A 13880-nucleotide genomic window follows, 5' to 3' on the forward strand; every position below is an offset into this window, starting at 1 on the left:
AACAAGAGGAATAATGAGCAATTTGCTCACCTAGAAATAACCCCATCTGAAGTGCAACCCATTCCCAATTAATAGAGACAAGTCCACTGTAAAAAAAAAATGTATATGACTTATCAGAACATAGTCAAGTTCAATGACTGGGCAACAAATACCTATATTCTGATGAAGACCATAATATGAACTAAATTTTATAGCAACCCACTGAAAACTGCAGGAGTAGCTGCAATCACAAATTTCAGTCATATACTGCATCTGGCTAAAGTTGGAAAAGGTAACAGTAAATCTGCAATACTGCTTAACTCATTTCCAAAACAAAATGGCTATAGCACTAAGTATTCCAAAAACTCAAGAGTCCCATCCAGGGACTGATGTAATAATGGCCAAAAAGAATTTCCATCAATCCAGGAAAAGACTCTTTTTTCTTTTTAACTGCTGAGTGTTGAAACCAACTCTGATATGCTTACGATTTTCAAGATGAGAACTCTGACAGTGATATTGGAGTAAGATCAGTAATTTTTATTTTAGATTAATTAGACATAATTAGTTTGATGTAAAAACTACATTTTGATTCAGAAGATATAGCGATAACAAGATTTTCAAGATGGTTATTATGGGACCATATTAGATGTCAACTCAACATCATTTTCATTCAGGACTAACCAGACACAATAAAAAATATACTGCTGAAAACTCCATGTCAATATGACTATCCATTCAAGAGGAGTAGAAATAACAGGATTTACAAGATGGCCATCGTGGTACCATACCAGATGCGAGATTTACACCACAATCCTTTAGGATCAACTGCTTATTACAGGAAGTCTTTTGAGTGAAAACTCCATGTCAGCATGACTATCCATTCAGAAGAAGTAATGATAACAAGATTTTCAAGATGGCTGCCATCGTGGCCATATTAGATGTCAGATCAGCACCATTTTCATTTCAAACCCCATGTCAATATGACTTTCCATTTAGGAGTAACGATAATATTTTCAGGATGACTGCCATATTGTATGTCATATCGCAGCAATTTTAATTTGGACAAACATCATGTCAACATGCCTTTCTGTTCAGAAAGAGACTCAGTATTGATAACAAGATTTTCAAAGATGGCTGCAATGGTGGCCATAGTGGATGTAATGTCAGCACAATTGTAATGTAAGACCAATTAGACATTAAAAGAAGTCTTTTGCTAAAATCTCAGGTTTATATCACCATCCATTCAGGCTGAGTAGCTACAACAACATTTTCAAGCTAGCGGCCATACTGGATGTAAGATCAACACTATTTTCGTTCAGGAAAAACTAAGGATAATAACAAGTCTTTTAGTGAAAAACGCTTTTTTATATGACCAGCCATTCAAGATGAGTGTCAATAACAAAATGTTTAAGAGGGCCACTGTGGCAGCCATATTGGAAATACAAGTAGCACCATTTTCATTTAGGATCAACTAGACTTTGTGATGAATGTGTGTGTTCAGGTTCATGGCATCCCTCCAAGTAGTTTAGGAGATGAAGAGATAACAAACCTGTGGTAAGAGACAGACAGTGAATGGCAGACCATCCCATATGCTCTAGTTGTAGCATCTGACCTGTAGAGCTAAAACTGCAAGACTAGTTGCATTTACAAGATTTTATGTGATGGACTGATGGACAAATGGACACCAGGATTACTATATATAGTATACAAGGATAACAGGTATATTGTCATCTTTGAATGCAGACAAGACAAAAAGTAAAGCTTGATAAATACCCATCCTCAAAGCTGAAATTCCTTGCCAGGACTATTGAGAGAGCTGCCTCAAACTGCTCCTGGTAGGTGGGATATTGGAACAGCTGGGCAGACAACAGCTGGAAGCCATCCATTTTCAGGAAAGATTCCACATATCCTGCATTACAGTGTTCAAGATACTTTGCCAGAACCTGACATATCGGAAATAAAAGATACAGTATCAGTTCCATAAAGTTTCCATAATACACATTAATTACATTTCAATTTACCATAAAGTGATCCCTCGATATAAAGTCTCTAAAAGTACACTATGACCTTGTGTAATGGGGAAGTGGTCATGGACATCAATAAACAACTCAATGACATATCACCAATAGCAATTAAAATGTAGTTTTTGTGGGTGTGAAACTAACTTCAATTATGAAATACTTACCTGCTATCATAGCTATATCTTTCTGTGTGCTAGACCCCAGTTCCTGGTGACTATTCCAATTAGTAACTGAAGGTCTAGAAAATAAAATGTGATGATCCCATTCTAATAACTTAGTCAAATTCAGTCATTTGGAATACTGTCCTTTTTTGTTGATTGGATTGAGATGGAAAGGGCACCTGAGAAGGGGGGGAGGTGGGCAATAATAGCAGGTAAGCATCACATGATTCAAACTAACTTTACCCCTCAGCTATTTTAACAGTAGTAATACCTGCTGTTATTGTACTGTTGAATTTGCCAGCCTGCTGGGCAAGTGATGGCCTAACTTGTGATTGCCATCAGTAGGATGCTCTACCACTGGTTGGAGGATGTCTTGACAACTTGTTGGGTTGACACACTTGGACCTAAAATGTACATGTCTTTACCTGGTTTGGCACCGAATAAAGATAAAATGACAAAAAGTTGGAGTGAGAATGGCAGAATGCAGCTTTCAAGACTGCTGTCCAAAGAAGAATGATTAAATAATGCTCATGATGTAGCAACAGCTCCAACGTCATGGACTCGGAACTTCATGAAATAAAGATCTCTCCCAGTGAGAGATTGGTAAGCTCTTCTAATAGCCTGAACAATCCATATGGCTACTGAAATGTCAGAGATATCATTAAGAATGAAGAAAAAAATGGTTCTCACACTTTCTTTACTCTTCTGTTTTAAACAGAAAAATACAGTTCTAGTAGGGTAAAGTACCAGTAGTCTATAATGATCATCTGCAGCATAGGTATGACTGAGACTGAGTAATACTACAGGAATGGGACCTACTGAAGGTAGCTGATTCTTGGCCATATTCCCAGGTTGGCAAAGAAGAAAGACTGATTCATAGACTCAAGAAGATCACTGAAACAGGCTCACTAGGGTCACTGAGGAGCTATGACGATTAGCCATGACTTGGCAATCCTGATCCTGTGAAGAACCTAAGGAATTATTCTGAAGGTGGAAGGTGTAGACATACAGTCAATCCCATCTCAAACTGAAGGCATCTACCACCGATGCCTCTGGTCTGCCATGGAACAGATATAAAGAAGGGATGTGTTGTTCAACCTCAACCTCATTATAGAAAGTCTACCACTGGCTTTCCCCAAAGATAAAAAGTGTCTCTGCTACTTACTTTTGCTGAGACCAAACTGTGAAGACTGTTCATTCCTGTTTGGACTGGCTGTCCAACAGAATATTCCTCTTGTCCAGATTATGGCTGGCTCAAATGGTGGTCTCTTTGTAAGCTGTCCAACAGAGGATGTCCAAGACTTTCAAGCAGATAGAAGCAGCATGAGTGTCCCCTTTATATCTAAAGTACTATATGAATAACATCTTTACCATGATGCAGTGATGTCTTATGCAGGTGATGCCCCCTTAAAATGCATTAAAAACAGACCACATTTCTAGATTGTTCATATGAAGGAAACATTATTTTCCAGAGACCACAGACGCTGCAGGACTACTCCATCTGGCTCTAGGTAAGCATCCCAACATGAATCTGAGACATCAGTGCAAAACAAGGAATGAGGTTCCATTTGATGAAATGGAACTCCAGTTAGAAACCTGTCCTGATTTTTCTAGCAACTCCGATATTGACAAAGTCTGCAGCCAAAGGGAATCTGACCTTACAGGGGTTACTTGTGAAGTTTCCAGTTTGTTAGAAACAAAAACTGGAGAGACAGCAATTGAAGCCTTCCCCATAGAACTTTTTCTGGTGCCATGTTGCCCCCAGGAGAAACAGGAAAGCATGCAACAAAGTCTTCTCATCAGGAATTTCTATGAGAGAATGTAATTGGGAGATTCTGTTCAAAAAGGAACATTCATTGTCCATTCATGGGTGAAAAAACTAACTGCCACATAATAAAACATTCTGATAAGGAAAAGATTCAACTTCTCCAGGTTGGTGATTCTGCCTCAATGAATCACTGTCTTCCAAAAGAAAGACTAATCCTTCTGAATGGCACATCATAGGATTTTGTATCAACCAATCATGAAGCCATTGTGTGATGGGGACTCAAAACAATCGTACACACATCATCCTGGTCAAGGCTCTACAGTGTAAACTAGGTCAAGAAGAGCCCATGATGAAAAGATCTGTCAAAAAGATTTTTAAAAACCTCTGTAATTTCCCGTGGGATCAGAAAATATAGATGTGAAGATAGGCATCCTGGAGATCTATGGAGACTATTTCCTAGATGTTTGGCATGATTTTCTGACAGAGGCAAATATCTCCATCTTGAAATTCTCTTCTTAATGTTGTTGATATTGTCATTGTTGTAGGGTTCAAAGCTATTTTTCAGCACAAGATCGGCTATACATGGAGGCCAGTATAAGCGGTGCAGGAAGAACCCAGGAAAACCCCAAAAAGAACCACCAACCCATGAGAAGCTACTGGCAAGCTTTCTCACATATCCACATTGGCTGAACCTGAGACTTGAACCCACACAGACTGAGGTGAGGTGGCAATGATCCGTCATGGTGAATGCCTTAGACCACTTGGCCACTTGAGGTCCCCAAAACTTGCTGAAGAAGAAAGATTGATAAAGAGTCAAAACTTTCCACCTTTTTTTATACTAGGAATAGTGGGAAATAAATTCCTGAATAATGAATGTTTGTCACCCCCATCTACTGCAACCATCCTCAGATATGTGTACATCTCTTCCAATAGGGATATCATGGAACCGAACAGATGTCCTTGAAAGAGGTCAAGGGTCCCAAAGCAAAACTGGTAAAACACTTTTATTATGGAAAGGACCCATGCATTATCCATAAGGTCCAACCAAACCTTTGAAAAAAGGTTAAATCCAGCACCTACTGGAACATTAAGAAGCTGATAAGAAGGGTCTCAGTGGGAGAGGATTCACCTCCCAAGATACAGCTGCGAAGAGGAGGGGTTTTGTCAGGAGAGAGTTTGACTTCTTAGAGATGACTGCCTCCCTCCTTACAGAATCTGTAGAAGACTAAAAGACTTTCTTCCCAGTCCCATTCTGGACATCTTGTGAGAAAGACAAGTGGAAAGGAGTCTTACACTAGAACTGATGGTTCGGCTGAGGCGTCAGCTAAAAAAAAACAACAGGGTACTGTGGACCTTTCATCCTTAAGGGTTTTCTTTGCCAATTTAGATGGGAAAAGTAACAATACCAGGGACCAGAGTTATTGCTAATTCAAAATCATTTGAGGTCACTGTATGGATCAGCCCACCAAAAACATCTCTGCATCAAGCAGAGTGGCACAAAGAAGGATTTTGTTGTGCTACAGCAAACCCTTTTATTTCTCCAAAACCACATCCCTATAGATATGGAGCTTGGTGTAGAGCACCGTAGACAAATAAAGTGTTTGTCTCATTGTCTTGGCAATGGCTTCTCAGCCAAGCAGCCATAGACAATCACTGCTCATTTCAACAAATTTATTAAAGAAGCTGAATGAAAAGAATGGCATGGAGGATATAGTAACAAGCGCACTTCAGTTCCAAAGCCTTGAAAAACTTAAAGGGGAGATGTGCCCAGTTTCAAAGCAATGGAGTCCAAAGCAAGGGGCTAAAGAGGCTAAGTAGTCAAATGGAAAATGTTTACTGAAAAAATAGAAAAGGGGGACAGTCCAGCCATTTCCTGCCTGGTCACCTATGGGCCTTGAGACAACTTCTAAGTTAGCTCCCTTCCCATCACTCAGGGGGATGACAAAAGATCCAATCTGGACTGTGCCCTGGAGGGTCTTGCCCAACTGTGGAGGATCCAAATGTCTGAAGTACCCAAGGGTTTTAGACACAGATCTGGTAGAAGGAGGCAGTACACCCTGTTCACTGCATTGTTAAAAGCTTACGTTTCCTAGGATAGGATGAAGATGGGAACACCAAAAGAGGTGAAGGAGCTATGTAACTGGTTCTTCAGGGAATTCACCCTGTCAAATTGAAAGTACATCATCCTGTCTTCACTCCCATGGCAAGACAGGACTATTCCATTTTACATTTTATTTCTTTGTCATCCTTTTGTATTGTTTTCAAGCACCATTATCTTGAGTGTATGTGAAATAGGCACTAAGATTCTGAGGTGGGGGGTAACAAAATATTACAAAATAATGAGATGGTAACAAATGTCATGTGAATAAAAAAGAAACACATACGAGCAGGCAAAATGTTATATCCCTCCAAGCTTCATTGGTGATAACAAGACCCATTTTATGAAAATCAGAAGCTCTGTAGCCTTGATCCATATACATGCTTTTATATTCTTAACAACAAAGGAATAATGATAGTCTATTTGAATACTACACCTTGTTTGTTCTACTTATTACTACTAACAAACTGCACAGAACCAGATCTGTCCATGCATTATGCAACGGCAGATCTGGGAATGTGCAGTTTGCATTTAAGACTCATTTTATAAGTGATAATATATGGTAGCGGGTATAATCACACCCTCAGCACCTGCCAACAGGTTAGTTGAATACATATATCAACCCGATTCAACTAGAATGAACTATTCTTGCTAGGACTTACCTTGATGATCCAGGTCCTAATCTCAGGGGAACTGTGGTGAGCTAGCACTATGAAGACCTGCGGGTTGATGGAATTATGGAATGTCTTTTCCAATAATGCATCTGGCATTATTACAATGGTGTCACACAGCAGCTTCAACAGACCTAGATAAATACAAAGTGGTGATTCAAATAAAGAAATAAATCCTATGACATTTTTGTAATGAATGCATTGCTCGCCTACTGCAATGCAGCATAGTACACTGTAATGAATGCACTGCAGGCCCATTGCAATGCAGTATAGTACACTGTAATGAATGCATTGCTGGCCTACTGCAATGCAGTATAGTTTATTGCTGGCCTACTGCAATGCAGCAAAGTACACTAATGAATGCATTGCTGGCCTACTGCAATGCAGCATAGTACACTGTAATGAATGCATTGCTGGCCTACTGCAATGCAGTATAGTACATTAAATGAATGTACTGCTGGCCTACTGCAATGCAGTATAGTACACTGAATGAATGCATTGCTGGCCTACTGCAATGCAGTATAATACACTGCAATGAATGCATTGCTGGCCTACTGCAATGCAGTATAGTATACTGTAATGAATGCATAGCTGGCCTACTGCAATGCAGTATAGTACACTGTAATGAATGCATTGCTGGCCTACTGCAATGCAGTATAGTACACTGTAATGAATGCATTGCTGGCCTACTGCAATGCAGTATAGTACACTGAATGAATGCATTGCTGGCCTACTGCAATGCAGTAAAGTACACTGAATGAATGCATTGCTGGCCTACTGCAATGCAGTATAGTACACTGAATGAATGCATTGATGGCCTACTGCAATGCAGCATAGTACAATGTAATGAATGCATTGCTGGCCTACTGCAATACAGTATAGTACACTGTAATGAATGCACTGCTGGCCTACTGCAATGCAGTATAATACACTGTAATGAATTAAATCTTCAACCCTGTAGGTTGTGCATTACTATACATATTAATATGTACCATAGGCATATGGTGTCAGTCCAAGCAAACATGAAATCCAAGAAAATTTATACCCTGTAAAATAAAGTCAACTCAAAGTATTCAAAAAAGGACAACAACTACAATAATGAATGAATTTCAATATGTGTATATTTAAATGATTAAGCAGCATACAACCATATCAGTACATATAATTCAAGGCATAACAGCATTCCTTGTTAGTGCATTCTATCTTCAGAATGCTACATTAATCAGGGATGCATGGTGGTCTACATTAATTAGGGATGCATGGTGGTCTGCATTAATTAGGGATGCATGGTGGTCTACATTAATTAGGGTTGCATGGTGGTCTACATTAATTAGGGTTGCATGGTGTCTACATTAATTAGGGATGCATGGTGGTCTACATTAATTAGGGTTGCATGGTGGTCTACATTAATTAGGGATGCATGGTGGTCTACATTAATTAGGGTTGCATGGTGGTCTACATTAATTAGGGATGCATGGTGGTCTACATTAATCAGGGTTGCATGGTGGTCTACATTAATTAGGGTTGCATGGTGGTCTATATTAATTAGGTATGCATGGTGGTCTGCATTAATTAGAGCTGCATGGTGGTCTGCATTAATTAGGGCTGCATGGTGGTCTACATTAATTATGTCTGCATGGTAGTCTACATTAATTAGGGCTGCATGGTGGTCTACATTAATTAGGGCTGCATGGTGGTCTAAATTAATTAGGGCTGCATGGTGGTCTACATTAATCAGGGTTGCATGGTGGTCTACATTAATTAGGGTTGCATGGTGGTCTACATTAATTAGGGTTGCATGGTGGTCTACATTAATTAGGGATGCATGGTGGTCTACATTAATCAGGGCTGCATGGTGGTCTACATTAATTAGGGTTGCATGGTGGTCTATATTAATTAGGTATGCATGGTGGTCTGCATTAATTAGGGCTGCATGGTGGTGTACATTAATTATGTCTGCATGGTGGTCTGCATTAATTAGAGCTGCATGGTGGTCTGCATTAATTAGGGTTGCATGGTGGTCTATATTAATTAGGTATGCATGGTGGTCTGCATTAATTAGGGTTGCATGGTGGTCTACATTAATTAGGGTTGCATGGTGGTCTACATTAATTAGGGATGCATGGTGGTCTACATTAATTAGGGTTGCATGGTGGTCTATATTAATTAGGTATGCATGGTGGTCTGCATTAATTAAGGTTGCATGGTGGTCTACATTAATTAGGGTTGCATGGTGGTCTACATTAATTAGGGTTGCATGGTGGTCTATATTAATTAGGTATGCATGGTGGTCTGCGTTAATTAGGGTTGCATGGTGGTCTACATTAATTAGGGTTGCATGGTGGTCTACATTAATTAAAGCTGCATGGTAGTCTACATTAATCAGGGTTGCATGGTGGTCTGCATTAATTAGGGATGCATGGTGGTCTACATTAATTAGGGATGCATGGTGGTCTACATTAATTAGGGTTGCATGGTGGTCTACATTAATTAGGGTTGCATGGTAGTCTACATTAATCAGGGTTGCATGGTGGTCTACATTAATTAGGGTTGCATGGTGGTCTACATTAATCAGGGATGCATGGTGGTCTACATTAATTAGGGATGCATGGTGGTCTACATTAATTAGGGTTGCATGGTGGTCTACATTAATTAGGGTTGCATGGTGGTCTACATTAATTAGGGTTGCATGGTGGTCTACATTAATCAGAGCTGCATGGTGGTCTACATTAATTAGGGATGCATGGTGGTCTACATTAATCAGGGTTGCATGGTGTTTACATTAATCAGAGCTGCATGGTAGTCTACATTAATTATAGCTGCATGGTAGTCTACATTAATCAGGGCTGCATGGTGGTCTGCATTAATTAGGGATGCATGGTGGTCTGCATTAATTAGGGATGCATGGTGGTCTACATTAATTAGGGATGCATGGTGGTCTACATTAATTATAGCTGCATGGTGGTCTGCATTAATTAGGGATGCATGGTGGTCTGCATTAATTAGGGATGCATGGTGGTCTACATTAATTAGGGATGCATGGTGGTCTACATTAATTAGGGCCGCATGGTGGTCTGCATTAATTTGAGCTGCATGGTGGTCTGCATTAATTTGAGCTGCATGGTGGTCTGCATTAATTAGGGATGCATGGTGGTCTACATTAATTATGTCTGAATGGTAGTCTACATTAGTTAGGGTTGCATGGTGATCTACATTAATTAGGACTGCATGGTGGTCTGTATTAATCTGGGCTGCATGGTGGTCTACATTAATTAGGGTTGCATGGTGGTCTATATTAATTAGGTATGCATGGTGGTCTGCATTAGTTAGGGCTGCATGGTGGTCTACATAAATTAAAGCTGCATGGTGGCCTACATTAATTATGTCTGAATGGTGGTCAACATTAATTAGGGCTGCATGGTAGTCTGTATTAATTTGGGCTGCATGGTGGTCTGTGTTCATTTGGGCTGCATGGTGGTCTACATTAATGAGGGCTGCATGGTGGTCTACATAAATTAAAGCTGCATGGTGGCCTACATTAATCAGAGCTGCATGGTGGTACCAATTTCTATTGGTGATTCCAGAACATCTTTAATATATCCCAACTGAAAGTTAGTTGAACTTTCATGATAGGATGCATTCTGTCTAATTCTGATGTGTAATTTATAAGAAGTTATTTAAAGTTTGCAAGTTTTTAGTAATGGTGGCCATATTGGATATCAGATCAATCAGATCATCATCTTTTATCCAAACTTGAAATGCCTTTATGCCAGGAGGCTTTCTGGTAATTTGATCTAACTCTGTTAAAAAGCATTTCAGAAGAAACTGTTTATTTAAAGGTTTTCTATTTATAATACGGGTGGCCATACTGGATGTTTGATCAACATCATTTTGTACAACATTAAAGTCACCTTCATGAAGGACATTTTTTGTTGCGTTCAGTAAAATTCTACAAAGCAGGTTTTGAAAAGTCACTTAAAAGACGTTTTCTATTTATAGTCATGTTGGCCATACTAGATGAATAATCAGTATCATTTTGTGCAAAACCATAAAGAGTCTGATGCCAGGATGCTTCATGCAAATTCAGTTAAAACTGATCCAGTTGTTTTAGGGAAACTGTCAGCCAATATTTATCAATGAATAACAACACATGCACTATGGGACATAAAAATATATTTAAATCTTATATGAAAATTTTGTGCTGAAACAAAAGTTTTAGTTCTGTTATATTGTTGAAATCAAGCCCATGACACCATAAAGAGACACCTTCAGATAATCTAGGCTCCTTCCCTACTGTATTCCTTCAGATCATTTGCAATAGACTCTGTGATATTGTTGTAATTTGGTGTTCAACTTTGAGTATACATTCAAGCAACTGATATGTGAAAAAGCTAATCCTTAAATAAGTGTTGATTGACTGAATGCATATTAATTAACGTTTATGTGGGTGGTTGTTGATTTAACTGAATTTACTAATAAAAGTAACTGGTTTGCTTATTTAAAATTTCATGAGTGGTATGTGTATATAAAAATTGCTTTAGTCACTTCAACACCAACAAATATTTTCTAGAACAAGCCAGTGGGTTAATAAATACAGACTTACCAACACATAGTGTAATCAGGCCTTTCTCAAGCTCAAACAGTTCTGCGTTTTCTTCATCAAAATGATCAGCAGCACTTTTCATCTTTTTGTTTCCATCTTGGTCAAGATCCTTCCTGTCGGGTACAGACATGTTGTCCCACTGTTTGTCATTAAGACTCTCTTCATGTAGGCTTGTGTAACTGCTGTCTTCTTCCTGGGACTGGTTTGAACTTTCCCAAACTTTTCCATCATCCTGTATTTCAGCAAGTGCTTGTGAATCATGTCTTCCCAACCCTGACTGTGATGAACTTCCTTCAACTTCTGCATTCTCTGTGACCATATCATCAGAAGATTTCTTGTGGCCAACAGTTAATGAAGGCTTGAAACCTATTGAAACCGTTTTGACTGCATCATCACAGCTTGGGGCTCTTAAATATATATATTCAGTGGCACTTTTCTTCTGATTTTCTGAATTTTCAGGGTTGGACTGACTTCGTAATTTACGTACAGTGTCTGGTATTAAACTTCTCTCATTGCCTATTTCAAGCTGCAAAGACCGTTTTGGAGATCTGCCTTGTGATGATTTCTCATCACTTGACATATGTAACCTCTCAATCCCATCAGCAACCCCCACTTTTGACAGAGACCTCTTGTAACCTAAAAAGAACAAATGGAAGAAGAGGACCAAGTGGGCCTGATATCGCTCAACTGACTTACATAACTTGACAGTTCACCATGTAGTGCATAAATTGTAAAAACACAATCTATTTAAACTACATGTATCTCCCACATTTTATGATGTTAGTTTTACTTATTTTTACTATATCCTGATAAAAATTGTTTCCAAAGATAATCGATAATTAATCTGCAGAGGGTCTTGCTCATAAATGAAGTCATCCAAAATCAATAAAAGTCAATTTTACAGATAAAGTTTTAATCTGTAATGCAGAGTCACATGGTGTATACACCAATTAAGATCATAATTTACGAGTTTGGGGTGGGGATTGTTTCGATTCATCTGAACACAAGTATAAACATATTTTCCAGTAAGAGATCATTTTTTCAGCTCAACCAGTCAAGCAACATCTTTACTTCTTTCAATTTCATAGAACAATTAAGTTCTACCATATCCTTCAATTCAACAGAAATCTAATCCCAGTAATCTAAAATTGGATGTTGACCAGTTAAAATCTGCATGGTTGTCTCCAAGGACAAATGAGAACCATCTAATAATAAAAAGTGTCATCAGTGTATTACCATAACTTTAACTCCATTTCGTTACAGAAAATTCCTATATTTCTATTCTTTTCTAGTTCTATAGCAACAAGTTCAATTCCTATTATAAATAAGCAGGGTGCGAATGGTTCTCCCAGGCGAAAACTTCTTTCAAAAACAATGAGGAAAAATGTCCATTATAAACGACACAACATTTTGATTTATTGCAGAATGCTCTGAACCACTGTCAAACAGATTCCCCAAAGTTAAAAGATTTCAGGGCATTTTCCAGAAAATTCCATACAACCGAGTCAAAAGTAGGAGAAGACCAGATTCATTTTTCAAGATACTGCATCAGGTCATGCAAAAGTCACCGAGGAATCTCCCTTTAATAAAACCCTTTTGAATGTCACTAAAAACAAAATGGACGACTTTCTTGACCCTAGAACTCCCTTTAATAAAACCCTTTTGAATGTCACTGAAAACAAAATGGACGACTTTCTTGACCCTAGAACTCCCTTTAATAAAACCCTTTTGAATGTCACTAAAAACAAAATGGACGACTTTCTTGACCCTAGAACTCTCTTTAATAAAACCCTTTTGAATGTCACTAAAAACAAAATGGACGACTTTCTTGACCCTAGAACTCCCTTTAATAAAACCCTTTTGAATGTCACTAAAAACAAAATGGACGACTTTCTTGACCCTAGAACTCTCTTTAATAAAACCCTTTTGAATGTCACTAAAAACAAAATGGACGACTTTCTTGACCCTAGAACTCCCTTTAATAAAACCCTTTTGAATGTCACTAAAAACAAAATGGACGACTTTCTTGACCCTAGAACTCCCTTTAATAAAACCCTTTTGAATGTCACTAAAAACAAAATGGACGACTTTCTTGACCCTAGAACTCCCTTTAATAAAACCCTTTTGAATGTCACTAAAAACAAAATGGACGACTTTCTTGACCCTAGAACTCCCTTTAATAAAATCCTTTTGAATGTCACTAATAACAAAATGGATGACTTTCTTGACCCATTCATGCCAAAGAATCTTGTAATCTACATTAAGTAGTGAAATTGGCCTCCAGTATTTAATAAAGTTTTGTTGCACATCATATCCATCCTCCTAGATCTTTCTAAAAGAATTTGTTGAATTAAATCCATCAGAATGAGGGCAAGCTTCATTTTACATATTTCTGACTGCTAAACCATATTCTTAAAAAATTAACTTACCTTAACATAAACTTCTTTCAAAGTCTTAAAGATCTTTATCACAATTTTAAAAAATGGTCACAAGTTTGTAAGTTAATGATGTTTTTGATTTTGCATAATTTTTCATAAACGTCTTTCTGATGATTTAATATCTATTTTTGACCTGTTACC

The 13880-nt window shown here is 38.3% G+C and overlaps 1 protein-coding gene across 1 annotated transcript in view; it reads right to left on the minus strand.

Annotated features, from left to right (window-relative positions):
- LOC149808240 (lysosomal-trafficking regulator-like) overlaps window positions 1–13880 on the minus strand; it is a 250120-nt gene that overhangs the window by 115246 nt on the left and 120994 nt on the right. The window contains exons 21-23 of the mRNA XM_089975328.1: window positions 11302–11937; window positions 6690–6832; window positions 1753–1922 (exon numbers count right to left, since the gene is read on the minus strand). Coding sequence (XP_089831454.1) covers window positions 1753–1922; window positions 6690–6832; window positions 11302–11937 — 949 coding nt within the window. The remainder of the gene's footprint in view (window positions 1–1752; window positions 1923–6689; window positions 6833–11301; window positions 11938–13880) is intronic.

Source organism: Sinohyriopsis cumingii, chromosome 1 (assembly GCF_028554795.1).
Source record: "Sinohyriopsis cumingii isolate HCF-2022 chromosome 1, ASM2855479v2, whole genome shotgun sequence".
Lineage (NCBI taxonomy): Eukaryota > Metazoa > Mollusca > Bivalvia > Unionida > Unionidae > Sinohyriopsis > Sinohyriopsis cumingii.